The sequence below is a fragment of the Tursiops truncatus genome, chromosome 6, assembly GCF_011762595.2.
Source record: "Tursiops truncatus isolate mTurTru1 chromosome 6, mTurTru1.mat.Y, whole genome shotgun sequence".
NCBI lineage: Eukaryota > Metazoa > Chordata > Mammalia > Artiodactyla > Delphinidae > Tursiops > Tursiops truncatus.
Window position 1 is genome coordinate 22,893,924 of NC_047039.1, and position 14,672 is coordinate 22,908,595.

A 14,672-nucleotide genomic window follows, 5' to 3' on the forward strand; every position below is an offset into this window, starting at 1 on the left:
CTGTAGGCAGGAATATATGCAAGTGGGACACACACTGTGGCCCTGGTGTTTGAGGTCATGAATTCACACTTGTCTGGGACATTTTTACCACAACCAAAGTTTCTAACCACAAATCAAGTGACAACTAAAGCCGAAATCAATGGGCAAATCCATTTTTGAACACTGAATTAACTTTTTTGTAACAGCTGTATGTTGGTTGCAAGTGGAATGGTCTCTGTTCATTTGACTTTTGAATATAACTTGTTCCAGAATAAATATTGTAAAGTTAAGTACATGAATGTTTCTTTGTATCCAGAACTAAATAAGAATTAAAATTTGATGTTTAAATCCAAGGATTAGGAGAGAACTCCGTGTACATCTAATGTGTAATAATGAGATATTTATTAATTTTTAAAAAGCATTTGGATGGCAAATTATACATATTGATAAATATTTGAAAATTTTGTGTTTTGTTTTCCGTTAACTTTTGTGAAACAAAAAGGAATTACTGTGAAGGTCTATGGTTTATTGCCAATTTACCACTTTCTACGTTGATATTGGAACAGAATCGGTATTTGGACATCTCTGAGGAGTGGAAATACAAAACCAATTTCAAGTTTTCTAACCTCTGTTCTATGAAAAATAATAAAACCTAAATTATTTGGCCAACATTTGGGATATTTGTTAACACAACGTGTAAAGAGAATTGGCTTAAGTTCCTTCCCTCCTCACATTCAGTGAATCCACTTCACTCCTTCAGTAAATGATGTGGCTTCCAGTTGTGAGCCCTGCTGCCACACTGGGCACATCCCTGAGCTTCTAGGGCAGCCAACTGGAGATGCCACATGTCGTCCCTGGACGCCATCACTGTGGCCCAGGGGCAAAGGCTGTCACACCCACTTAGGCAATGCTGCACTTCTTATCACTGGTTATTGGAAAATGTGCCTTCATTTTCAGAATAGTGGTGTGTGCATTTCTGATTATGTAGCAAACCCTTTGATATTTGACTTAGATACTAAAAACATTTGGGTGTGGAAGTTTTGCACTCGTAGATACATTTAAAAGCATGGACTTGGTAATTTAACTAGAAGTTTTCTATAAAGTACACCTTGTTACATTTCTGTGAAAGGCTCTTTACCAGTGCAGAAGCAACATGGGTCAAGGGTGGAAACAACTGTTCTCTAAATAGTCTGATGTTAACTGTCAATGTGGGTCTGAGGGCAATAAAGAATATCGTGAAAAGTCTCTCATTTGTTTGGTGGATCTTGTATTGCCTCATGAAGGAGAGGAGTTGAGTTTGAAACCTTTCCATAGAAAGCAGATATTCTCAATTATTCCCCAGGAGACCTCTTAAAACACAATCACAGCAGAACCCCGTCAGGAACACCAAAGGTGTGGGATGAAAATGGCGGCCTGGCAAAGGCATTCCTGTTGAGATTTATGTTAACTTCTGTCCACTCGGCCTTGGGCAGTTAGCAAAGGTGGCAGAATGTCACTACCAACTAGTGATGCCAAACACTGGTCTCCTTCTATGTAGAATGTAGGGTGGAGAAGTGAAAACTTACCATTTGTGCTGGAGAAAGCTAGAGAAAGGGTTAGTTCTGATCTAGTCTCTCCTGTTGCTTCAATTACACCAAATGGAACAGAACCCATCATCCCATCTCTTTCAGCTGTACTTTGGCTGCCATGACCCTTACAATTGTCCCCCTATCAAAAGGGTAGTCCATTGACCTTCCCTATTGACCTACCAAAATTGGTGGAAAAGCACCCAATACACTGAAGTTTCCTAAAACACCAGCTCTGCTAGTGGGAAGTCTAGGGGAAATGTTATTGGAATTCTCAGAGTGTTTTAACTCCTACAGAAACACTGGCACCAAGTGAGAGGTCATACTGCCACTTTGCACATCACCAGGGGCAGCCCCAGTGTACACAGCCCCTCACACGGACTCCCAAGAATGAGTTTATACAAAGGCTTTCAGTTTTATTTATTTTTTTAACAAACATACATGGGACACAGTAAAGGTTACTAACTGAACGAGATCTAATGCACAGGTTCTCTGTGGCTTTGACATACTCAACTTCTAAATGATCTCCAGCTAGCTAGTTAGGAATGTACACATCGGTACTAAATTTGATTACTTTTTGCATATATCAAATAAACACAATTACTTTTTTGGAGTATTTTTCATTCAGATTGATTGAAAGTTTTGCACTACCTCAAAAAAAGTTGAGGTTATAGTGTTATTAATATTAGTGCCAGACATCTGGGGCCCCCAAGCAACTCAGAACTAACATATAAATTTCTTAAGTCATTTCCCTACCTAAGGTAAAATGCAATACTCAATATTTGGGCTCTCTGAGGCAATTTTGTTGTTGTTGTTTTCTTATCCCAGTATCTTAATGCTTAACTTTTCCAGAAATGCCCTGGATTTTCTCATGCTATTGACAAGAGAATCAGCTCCTTTTCAGTGACGTAATGAGGACAACAAAAATGCCACCTATGGGCTTCCCTGGTGGCGCAGTGGTTGAGAGTCCACCTGCCGATGCAGGGGACACGGGTTCGTGCCCCGGTCCGGGAAGATCCCACATGCCGCAGAGCGGCTGGGCCCGTGAGCCGTGGCCGCTGAGCCTGCGCGTCCGGAGCCTGTGCTCAGCAACGGGAGAGGCCACAACAGTGAGAGGCCCGCATACCGCAAAAAAAAAAAAAAAAAAAGCCACCGATGAGCATCTCCTTACAAATAGGATTTATCTAATCAGTAACAAAAATTAAGAAAGACATTGGTCGGTACATGATCACCCAGGACCCACAGAAATCTTCCTTAATAAAGAGGAACTGGCATCATATAACAAAGAGGAGTCCCTTTCTCTTTGAAAAGTTATTCATGTATTAAGACTACTCTTTTAGTCTTTATCCAGGCAAAATTCCCACTGAACCTAAAAACTTCAGGGGGTTCTGATGTAAGGCTTACCCAAGAAAAAATCCTTTTAAAGGTTGCTTTTTTTTTTTTTAAACAAAGAACTCAATACATCAACTATATGCTTATGACAGCTCTACAAATTTGTGTATTCTTCACCCATTTGTACTGCATGAAGAATCACTGGGGATGACTGTGTACAAAAATACCTTCTAAGTAATTGCTTCTTAAGGTAAACAGTGATACAGGGTCAACATGTGTTGAAAAGGAAGAGTACAGTATGGCTATATTTCTTTGAAGAAAGCACAAGCTGCCAGATCACAAGTAAACTGCTCTAATAGTAATGGTCAGGGTCAGCTTTCGGGAATCCATGAGGCTGCTGATGACCTCAGCTGCTCAGCTGTGACAACGCAGGGAGTTGTTGACTTGGTGCTTTCTGATACAGATTCAAACTCAACATAGGATCACAGTGCTGCCTTGCAAACCTCTCCTAATTCAATAGAAACTCCCCATTACATTGGAAAGGTGAAATGAGCCAGGGGTCTGTCCTCTGCTTCTCCCTCGTGGGTTCTTTTCTTGGTTGGTCTGGGGCACAGGCTCCTGGAATACGTTGGCTGGCTTTTCTGTGATTTGGAGAAATGCCAAACAATCACGTAATTTGGCTAACTTGGCTTTTAGATGTGCTTAAGACTGCAGGGACAAATGACAGAAGAGAAGCAGGGGTCCCCTTGGGGGATGTACGCCCACAGAACTTGCTCATTCTCACCAGGATACTCCAGACGCTGTCAAGTGTATGTCTCAGGACAGTTTGGAGTCAGACCCACACATCTGAGACCAGCCTTGGACAAGTCCTTTGGGGGGATTTGGGCTTTCAAAACCTGCTTAACTTGAGACTTCATGTCAGTCTGAGGAGACTGGGACCAGTGCGTCCACCTAGTACCCAGCCATATCCTCATACCTGGTGCTTCAGTCAGAACATACCTGTACTTCCTGTTACGTAACAGTATCACGTACTGCGACTTATGCATGTACCAATGGCAGACGTATGAAACGCAAGTGCTCTGTAACACAGAAATGACGAATATACAGCATCTATCCTGTGCAGAGTGTAGTGTAAAGTTACCAAACATCATCCTGATGTTCTGGGAGACACACTGTACACTGTGGTCCACGACCTTCCCTCTCTAGGCACAGCAGACAGTGGTCGGTGGGATTCAAGGTAAGGCACTGATGACATCGGCAGCTTGGTACATTTGGAAGAGCCTGGAGCCTAAACGGAAAAGGCATGCTGTCTACACTGAAATGGGTTGGCAATTCCTTGGGTTCCCTCCTTAAGAGACGTCCACAACAGGCAGGCTGTTGGCAGAATAGGTTTCCTGAGTCCTAGCTCTGGAACAGCCGCCGTGGGTGAGGCGTGCAATCAATAAGAATGTGGCTGCAGGGTTAGCTGCTGCTCGTTCCATGGAGATGCAAGGACCCCACGTTCCTGGAGCCCGGCGTCCTCACTTGCAGAGGATCCCATTCTGCAGGGTTTTGTTTCTGTCTGTTATGCAGGGCGAGGCAGCTGTTTGGGGGAGGTCTTCCTTGCTCTTTGGGGAGGGGCTGCTGTTGTTGCTGCCGCTGGATTTGCTTCTGCTTGGGTCGAGAGCAGGCTGGATGGGTGAGGAGAGGGCACCCTGGCCCCTGACCAGGCAGGTGCAGACCAGCCGGAAGAAGGCCCGCCGCATCTCCTTGCTGGCCAGCGTGTAGATGACCGGGTTCATGGCGGAGTTGAGCACGGCCAGCACAATGAACCACTGGGCCTTGAACAGGATGGCACACTCCTTCACCTTGCAGGCCACATCCACGAGGAAGAGGATGAAGAGTGGGGACCAGCAGGCGATGAATACGCTCACCACGATCACCACGGTCCGCAGCAGGGCCATGGACCGCTCTGAGTTGTGAGGGCTGGCCACCCTGCGGCTGCTGGACTTCACCAGGAAGTAGATGCGTGTGTACAGGATCACGATGGTCACCAGGATGGCCGTGAAGATGCTGACGCAGAACGCGATGTACTTCTTGGAGTAGAGGGGCAGGATGGTGGAGCAGTCAGGGAGGTTGTGCAGGCAGTTCCAGCCCAGGATGGGTAAGGCGCCCAGCGAGAACGCGATCAGCCAGCACATCCCGATCAGGAGAAAGACGCGGTGCTTCTTGTTGGCATCGTAAGGTCTCATTTTGATCATGGTCAAGTGCCGCTCGATAGCAATGGCCAGTAGGCTACAGGTGGACGCCCCGAGGGCCACGAACATGCTGCCTTCCCGTAGGAACCAGACCGTCAGAGACAGGCTCAGAGTCCTCTTGCCTGACATCAGAATGTTGACCTTGTAGGCTATGCCGGCCAGCAGGTCGCAGAGAGCCAGGTTGCCAATGAAAAAGTACATGCGGTTGTGAAATTTATTGTTTTTCCAGATGGCGATCAAAACCATCAGGTTCTCCAAGACAATGAAGCTGCAGATGATCAAGAAAACAATGGTGGTGAGCGTGCTACCCTCGGGGGCGTCCTTCAGCCTGTCCTTCAGCTTGCCTACATAGCTGTAATGTTTGTGCAGGGTCTCGTTGGAGGTGTAGGGTCTGGGGTGCAGCGTGAGAACCGTCGCCATCACTTGGAACTCACGATCGGTTAGCTCCAGAATCCACCAGAGGGCGCCCTGGGAACGTCCATTTCCCGGGCAAAGAAAGCCTGCGGCTCAGGCTGCAATAGTGATCCAAGCCAGACACCGGCTAGGGTGTTGAGAATGGGCTCCTGAAAAAAGATAAAAGGAGGGGGCGCCCAGTGATAAAGTAACAGCACCTAAGATCAACGGCAACAATAAAGTTGGGTAAAGGCACTAAAAATGTTGAAGCATTTGGACGGCTGATCTGCATGGGCCCAGAGGGGGCCTTTAACACAGGTCAAGATCCTAAGTGACCATGGAGACAGAGGGAGCAGTTCTGTGTCTGCAGTTGCTCAGGAGGGAAATTCAGTGCATGAGCTCCGCCATCATTCAGTCATGTCACCATCACACACACACCCAAGTAATACTTCCATCTGGAAATCTCTTTTTTTTTTTTTTAAGATGTTGGGGGTAGGAGTTTATTAATTAATTAATTTATTTTTGCCATGTTGGGTCTTCGTTTCTGTGCGAGGGCTTTCTCTAGTTGTGGCAAGCGGTGGCCACTCTTCATCGCGGTGCACGGGCCTCAAGGCACTTAAGGAACGCTAACCAGTTCATACTCATCTACTGCACAGGAGGTGGTAAACCCTTATTCCCAGTTACTGAGAGAGAAACAGTATTATGCCAGGTCCAAAAAATAGAATAGAATCTGGCATAATGCCCGTCCGATTTCTGAAACGTCCTTGGTGGGTTTTGGCGCAACATTGTGTGAAGTACTCACACTTCCTGGATGGGATCCCCGGGTAGCAGGGCCAGGGCCAGAAATTGAGTCTAGACGGGCCCCAGGTCTGCCCAGCGGAGAGCTCGGAAACCGACCACCTGGCCACCAAAGGAAGAAGAGCACAGGCCACGCACGGCCCACATGGCCACCCCCTAGCAAGCAGCTGAGCATGGAGCCAGGGGAGGAAGAAATACAAACCTGTAAAAGTGGAATCAACAGCTTTTGAGACTAAAGGAAGAAAAGAGAGGACAACTAACTGGATTTTCGAGTTTGGCTTAAAATTCAGAGTTTAGCTCTAACTGTCTAAACTGCCAAAACTAAATCGGTGTGTGTGAACTGAAAGAAACCAACCTGGGAGCACTAGTGAGAGGGTGGGGCGGAAAACCCAAGAGCCAGACTTCCGATGGTCCTTCCCCACTGGACTTTGGATGTACCCCAACCCACCTGTGGCTTTATCCATCAGCCTCCTGTGATGTCCTCAGTGAAGCAGACCCAGCTACCAAAGCAGAAATGGATTTCACTAAGCTCACTTATTCTAAATTAAAATTATTTGAGTATTTAAATATATAATTAAGATCAAACGAGGTTAATTTACAACAACCGACTGTGTGAAGATTTTTCTTTACCTTTTTTTTTTCTTTTTGTGGTACGCGGGCCTCTCACTGTTGTGGCCTCTCCCGTTGTGGAGCACAGGCTCCGGACACGCAGGCTTATTGGCCATGGCTCACAGGCCCAGCCGCTCCGCGGCACGTGGGATCCTCCCGGACTGGGGCACGAACCTGTATCCCCTGCATCGGCAGGCAGATTCTCAACCACTGCGCCACCAGGGAAGCCCGCACACCACTTTTTAAAACAAATTGCAAGCTGTCTTTTTAAGAGTAGAAGTAGGTGCAGCAGCTGACACTCTCAGAGCACTTTCCCTGGAGCCCCTTATTTAATCCCCATGCTGACATCGTGAAGATCTGTCGTAGGAAACCAGGCACAGGAGAACTTAGTCGCCTGGTTATCTTCCCACCACTTGCCACCCCAGAGCACAACCCCGGAGAGAGTATTCCTCATCCCCACACAGATGCACTGCCACTGCACCACGTGTGACCTCATTCATGGAAAAGGCGTGGCACAAAGGTAGGGAAGAGGAACACATGTGCCGCTCCACCAAGAGCCACAAAGCAGCAGCATCCTGAGAGCGGCTATTTCCCCGACGGCAATGGGGTCACATGGCTGGCCCGAGGGCCCTACATACGCAACATCCCCCATGCCAGACCCTCGCTGCCACATCCAAGTGGCCGCCCCTCTGTCCATGACACCATCATGTCGGGTTTGCCTCAGATGTCTCTGAGACATCTGCTTTCCCATCAGGGGTTTCTCTCCCAGGACCTGATATTGGCAAGCATAACAAGGGGATTTATAATGGTAACTGACTCAGCACCAGAGCAGTCTGAACGATAAAAAACATACTAACAGGACTAAAAGGACAGGAACATGAATTGTACAGGAATTCCCACTCACACTGGGGTGAAAGGGCTCTAGGCATCTGCAACTGAAAGGCTTTTGAAACCAGGGTGTGTCCAAAGTTTGTCTCCTGTGCCTTAGTTTCCCACATTACTCCACGGCATTTGAATACCTCTTGGACAGTCTCCACCCCTCCGACTAGGTTATATAGTATGGATAGCAGGGAAGTGAGTCCCTTTAAAACTGATGGATCTGGACTTCTCTTGGAAATAAAGGGCAGAGGAAATACACCACAGGCTTTGCAGACTCACATCAGCTTTTTTATCCCCTGAATATGTAGAGTTTTGATAAAATTGAGTAGAGGAAACAGAAGGGAACAATAAAAACTGATAACCAGAAAGAAAATAACCAAAACAAAAATTGTCTAAGATGTGCCAGAAACCCACCCAAACCATGAATCTTGAAGGTGAACATATTTTCCCGTTAATTCTTGATTTATAGTTTCCCTTAATTAAATATTTATCGCTCAAGGAGCACATTTTTTCAGAACGTCTTTTGTTAAATGTGAATCTCCGCATTTTGTGTAACTGGAAGATATCCATCTCTCTTTGGAATCTAAAAGCTTATTTTCTTTGGATTATCAACATTAGAAAGTAGACCCCATCTGAGAGTTAAGTGCTGGGCGAAAGATCAGATTGATTTTGGATGCATCTGAACACCACTGTGCATAGTCCGACCATCTCACGGACGAGTTCGGGTCTCCATCCCGAGGGGCGCAGCACAGACTCCGAGTTTGCCGGAAGAACGCTCTGCCCCTCCCAGGTCCTGCTCATGGCGAGGTGGGGCATCGGCCCTCCCTGGCTCATCCATCCTGCTGCTGCTGGTCACTGCAGGGGTGCTGGGCACTGCAGGCACCAGGGCTCCTGGGAGACCAACCTATCCTATCCCTCATGGCCTCTTCTAGTCACTGACCACTCCCAGATAGTAACATTCTCTGGACGTCTCGTCCCCTAGGGTAATTTAGCCTGTGTCTGACCTTCATATAAATGGAGCCATATGATATACAGTGTGCCTGGCATCGTCTTCTCAATGTGATGCTCCTGTGAGCCATGCGTGGAGATGCCGGTAATTCCTTCCCATTGCTTCCACCATGTGGATGGATGCAACAGCCTCCATTCATTCCTGGTTGTGGACATGGAGTGGTTTCCAAGTGTTGTTGTCCTTAGCAGTGGTGCTAGGATGGGTTGAGGATGTCGTTGTGGCGAGCACGTGCCTGTGTTTCCAAGGAGTACCGTGGATTTCCTAGCATTGATGTCTAGGTTGGGCTTTGATGGGAGGGTCCCTGCAGAGGCTTATGGGTCTTAGCCCCTGGTCCTGCAAGTGGTATTTGTGGGGAGCTGGAGAAGTCCACATAGAGGGTGAGCGTTACACACTACAAATGCTCACGTTTTGTTTTATTTTAAAAGATAGGTGTCTGGGGCTGTTAGTGACCAGCATCTGCCTTTCCATTGTAAAAGGTTGATCACTGCTTAATTTCCACCAGAATACTTAAAAATACAGCCTGATGCTGAGAAGTGTGGCTGGGTGCTGGCTAGTCGTGTACACATTCCGAAAGCCAGGCATGTTATAGAAGATACTCAGGACAGAGATGCTCCTGCTCATGGACAGTGGTCTTCCAACAAACCCAGATTCCGACACAGCTGTGCCTTGCTTATGTCCACAGGCAGAGTTCTCACTCTCAAACTGTGCTCATGTGGCCCAGACCCCCACAGACCTGTCCCCTGAAGTACACTGCCCACACCTGAGCTTCCCTTACATCTACTCAACAGAGACCTGTTACACCTAAGAGTTTTCACTTCAACCTCATTCAGTTGGGGTCTTCAAGTCTACCTCAAGGCATTTCAACACCAAGCCTTTTTCTTTTTGCAGAGAAGGAATACGACACTTTCTGTAAGGTGGTTCAGAGGTGTGTCACCCCACACCTCTTCCCTCCATTCCAAGTTGGAGCATCTGCGGGGAAGAGTGAGCCCGGCAGGGGCCGATGGATTCCAGATGTGCTTTCTGTGCTAGTGATTCACTTTCTCTACACATGTCAATTTGAAAAATAAACAAACTGTAAAAAGAAGGAAAAGGAAAAAAACAAAGGGAAATATTTCCACAATCTGTGGTCTATCTCTTTCTCTCTGTAATGGCCAAAAAAAAACCCCCAAACGAACAAACAAAAAAGCGCACGCACACACACAATAAGATAGTGAGAAATTTATTTCTCCTGGTCGGATGCAGGGCACTGTATTTTTAAAGGCACGTTCTCCCAGTTCATCCCCCAAACTGAATTAAAACATGAAGCATTTGCCAACAAGCCAAATTTCTTGGAAAGCAAGGGTTTTTTTTTTTTTTGTTTTTGTTTTTTTTGTTTAGAAGAATTTAGGAAGGAAATAATGAGTTGGCCATTTCATGGCCCCAGAAAAATTCCTTTGCTAATGAGTATTTCCCCTCACTCCGAGCTTCTTAGGTGACCTCACTCTGCTTTCAGAGATAGTTCATAGCAAGAGGCTTCACACACTCAGTCTTGCACGCCTGCGAGTTGCTCTGTGACCATTAGTGGAGCTCCCAGTGAGAAAACGGCTGTTACAGATGAACCACGTCAGGATTCCACACCTTCCCCTTTCTTCTCTGGAGTGTGGAAGTGAGTTGGTCCCTGATCAGGATTCCTGCTTTTCAGTGGCTTCTCCACAGCTCTTTCTCCCGGTAAACAAAGCTTGGATGATAACACAGATCTGGGGGCAGTCCAGGGGGCAGTCCAGGGAGCCCCAGGAATGCAGGTTGTACCCAGGACCTGGTGCAGCTCGAACATCTGCCTCCGTGCACACACTCCTGGGCATCCTGGCTCGTCGATCGGAGGGCAACTGCTTTAGATGCAAAAGGTCTTTACCTTCATTGGTTTTCAACCAGCCTTGTCAAACTTTCTCTTCTGTGCTTGTTCTAAGGAAGGGCACGGGACTGAATTCCTACCAAAACTGCCACAGGACGAATGAAAGTGTGTGGAAATGAGCTCCTCCAGGCATATGCAAATAAGAGGTGTTCTGCCCAGGAAGTCCTAACTGGGGGGTCCCTGTCATCCTTTCCCACAGCAGTGCTCTTACTCGGTGATACTGCACATGTACCCCATGTTGCACATTGCAGGTACCATGTCTGATCCCCACTACAGCATCTGCCTTCCAAATGTACATAGGAGGAAACTGAGTCCGGAGGGTTGGGTGTGCGGGCTCAGTGTCCTTTGTAGCACAGCTTGGAAGAGGCTGCGCTGGGCCGGATGCCTGTGTCATTGGATTCCAGTGCACCACGTTAGGGATAAGCTCTTCCGGAGGCTGTCACCTTTCCATGTGTTCCTCACCTAGATAGTGACAAGAGTGTCACCACCATGCTTGGAACTGATAGCAAAATGCTGGAATACTAATGTGAGGGCTTGACTGAAATATATGGAAAACTCTGACCCCGAGGAAATGGAGCGGCATCTTCAAGGCCAAAGAGCCTAGTCAACTGACTCAGGTCTCTCACTCCAGCTCACGGTGCTGATGGGACGTTAGAGCCACCCAATCCGTACCACACTCTCCTTGGAACAACCTTGTCACTGATTTACCTGACTGGCCTATTGCCTGGCCTCTTATAGATGCAGCTGTAATTCCTCAAAAATTGAATGAAAACAAAAGAGAAGAAAAGGCAACTTTATGCTTAGTAACTGTAACAACACTTAAAAGTATTATTAACTAAAACTAGACAGGATTCCACTCAGTATATCATATTATCTCCAAAAGTTCATGGAATATCTCTTAAGGCAAGTAATTAATTTTACAGAAAACGTACGGCAAAGGAATAATATGAAATGGCTCCGAAACTGCTAAGAAAGGAATCACGAAGCCAAATGCGAGGAAACAGAAAGGCTCGTGTAGCCCACGGCACAGCAGTCCTGGCTAACTGGCCAACGTAACAGATTGCCTGAGGCTGCCTTGCCAGCTGTGGCAGCACCAGAGTCATAGTCCCAAGTCCTGGCAGAAAAAAAGGGTTTCTCCAATTGGGCAACCCCAAATGTTTCAAGATTATGGTATGCTCAAATCCCCATGTCTTTGCAACAAAAATATATGTATACACTGTAGGTCCTGAAACATTTTTAGGAGGTGGAAGAGATACCGTGGAATCAAATTAGTGTCATTATTTCCAAACAAAGAAAAATCAGTTAGTAAATTTTGAGAAATAAATTCATTAGGCCAATAGGTAAGGCTCCTTGTACAGGAAATGGGAGTTTCAGTATCCACATATGGTAGAAAATTAGAAGACTCATGCCTTTAATGAAATGCACAAATGTAAAGAGGAAAGCAGCATTTTCAGAGATGAAAACTGGTCGAGGAAGCATTTTGTCTATATCTTAAGGGCTGACTTTGTGTTTCAGATCTCTGGTGTCAGGCAACAAGAGCGCCTGGACTAGCAGGCCCTAAGTGAATGTTTGCTGACTGAGAACATCCAGTGTATGGTTCTCCTCCCGCAACAAAATTATTCATACTGGCACTGAGCTCTGCATCAATTGAGAACTTGTACAGATGTGGATAATTCCACAACTCCTTAAGTACTACACACACACACACCACACCATACCACACTCCACACACATATACACACCAGAACCACCACGTACACCAGCAACAGGCTTGGCCATCCCTTGTTACTCATATACCCACAGACCATAATCCTGCCCTCGTACTTCCTAGGAATTACGTTTTTGTTAACCATGCCAGCAAGATTTTCATCAATGAAGACATAAATGTTGAAAAGATATATTAGGAACATGTGATTATATACAAGGTCTGCAACTTCTAACTCCAGACTTGAAAAAGATGCCTAATTGTGGAAGTACCCAGAGCTCCAGAAGAGCCAGACTCAGTTCATGCTGCTACCTTTCTTCATTTTCAAAGTAAAGCATGTTCACTTTAAAAATCCAACAAGAAGTCCCTCTCTTACCTCTAAATACAAAAACACCACAAAGTAATATGTCCTTGGGAGTGTCTAATGTCAGGAAGAGAGAGAACGTAAGAAGGAGAGGGATCAAGAGAGAGGGAGAGAGAACCATTTGGAGACTGGAGGGTTAAAAGTGGCAAAGTTAGCACTTTCCTGCACCAGGTCAAAGAAGGACCTTCCCCAGCTTTATCTGTTAGGAATGTAACATACTGATCTTCCCTGGGAACCTCATTATTGCACGATAGGAACTTTTTCTTCCAGCCCCCTGATTCTGACAGCCCTGACTGCCTTGTTTGAGACATAGAAGGAAAACTGGAATTTCGTGGCGAATGAAATTAAATAGAATAATTTCCCCAAGAGAACAAGCACATGTACACACGCTTCCAGAGTCCCAGGTCCTCATCCTGGGCGGGAGCCCAACTTTTTAATTGTTCCAGGAAAGCGACTGACGGAACGTCTCTGTGAAGAGTCACTACTCTTTCCTTGGCATTTAAATGCTCCAATTGTACTTAAAAAGGGACCATCCCCTCCCCCACCCCGCCTCGGCTTCAGTCACCAGAATGGCTGACCTGTGTGGAGGGGGTGATGCTGATGTAATGTGCTCGCCCACCCAGGTCACCGTCGCGCCGAGGACTGGCTGGAAATTTGTGAGAAAAGTGGACCCGGCTGCCCCCACCCACCCCGGTGCCCCGGGCCTTCGGCCGTGCCGTCTCACCTCCTTCTGGAAAGGGCACTTGGGCCACCGGCATCCTGACACCCCTTCCTCCGCTCAGATGCGAGCTGGGCTGGGACGCCGGGATAGTCCTGGGGCTCGGGAGTGGAGGCACGTTCCCGGGCCGGAGAGTCTCGCTCGGGTTCGTCCTGCCACCGCGCTTGGCGCCGGGTTCCTGTCGCGTGTCTCCCAGACCAGATTCTTCAGCCTCTGTCCCCGCCAGCCGGGCGCAAACTTTTCCAGCGGCCCGCTGGGGCGGGGCCCGCGCTCCGCCTCCCTGCCCTGCCGCCCCACGCCCACATCCCGGGCCCCACCTCCACCTCCCCGAGCCCCAGCCCCCTACTCACGCCCCCCACGCCCCCTCCTCCCCTGACCTCATAACCCACCTCCCCGCACCCTGCTCCATCCCCCGGCCTCCCGGCATCTCCCCGCCCACCCATCTACCCTTTGCCCCCTCCCCCATCTCCCAGCCCTCTGCCGCCACTTCTTTGTCCCCCACCACCTTCATACCCCTTCCCTCAGCGCCGCGCCCCTATTTCCGCGTCCCTCCTTCCCCGCCCCCCGCCTCAGCATCCCCCGCACTCCGCGCCCGCACTTGCCCCCAAACCCCTGTGTCCTGCTCCCGGACTCCCTCCCCCGAACTCCTGCTCCGGTCTTCCTGCCTCCCTTGCCTGCCCCCACAGTCGAGGCCCTCTCTGGTGGGTCCTAGACATTCTCCCATGGCCTCCCGCCTCCCTTCGCAGTCCCCCTGGGCTTGGCTTGCCCCTCCGCCTCTGCCCCAGAACGGCCTTCAGATCCTGCGCTCCTCCTGAGCTCCCGGCCGCCGACCCAGGGGCTCAGGACCCAGCCGGCAGGTCCAAACCGGGTCCGGGGTTGGACTTGGGCAGGACGCACTGAGGGCGAGGGTTTGGCAGATTACTGTTATCATCATCATCATTAGCATAATTGTCGCGATCATGATCATTTTGGGTTGGAACTGACTGACCCCCAACTTGAGGGGTAACATCTGGCAACATTTTGGTTTGGACCTGTGCCTTCCACCTCCCTCGTGCTGTGGGCCTCCAGCGCAGAGGCTGTTCCCCGGGGGCACACACGCTCCGTATCCCCGGACCCGCCCTGGGCACAAGAGCTCGTGGATTTTCCGTGGCACACCTCAGGGGTTCACTCCTTTTGTGTGGATAAATGAGATA

General features: G+C 48.3%; 1 protein-coding gene across 1 annotated transcript; it reads right to left on the bottom strand.

The window, feature by feature from the left end:
• Window positions 1-1,947: 1,947 nt before the first annotated feature.
• Window positions 1,948-13,768, bottom strand: S1PR3 (sphingosine-1-phosphate receptor 3). The gene is made up of 2 exons (XM_033857749.2): window positions 13,486-13,768; window positions 1,948-5,676 (listed from the first exon to the last, which is right to left on the bottom strand). Exon 2 carries the CDS (start codon window positions 5,531-5,533, stop codon window positions 4,397-4,399), a length of 1,137 nt encoding a protein of 378 aa, XP_033713640.1. The 5' UTR covers window positions 5,534-5,676; window positions 13,486-13,768; the 3' UTR covers window positions 1,948-4,396.
• Window positions 13,769-14,672: the final 904 nt, after the last annotated feature.

Bases quoted from the DNA above. Each gene is read 5' to 3' on its own strand.
- S1PR3 (XM_033857749.2), bottom strand. From the start codon at position 5,533: ATGGCGACGGTTCTCACGCTGCACCCCAGACCCTACACCTCCAACGAG.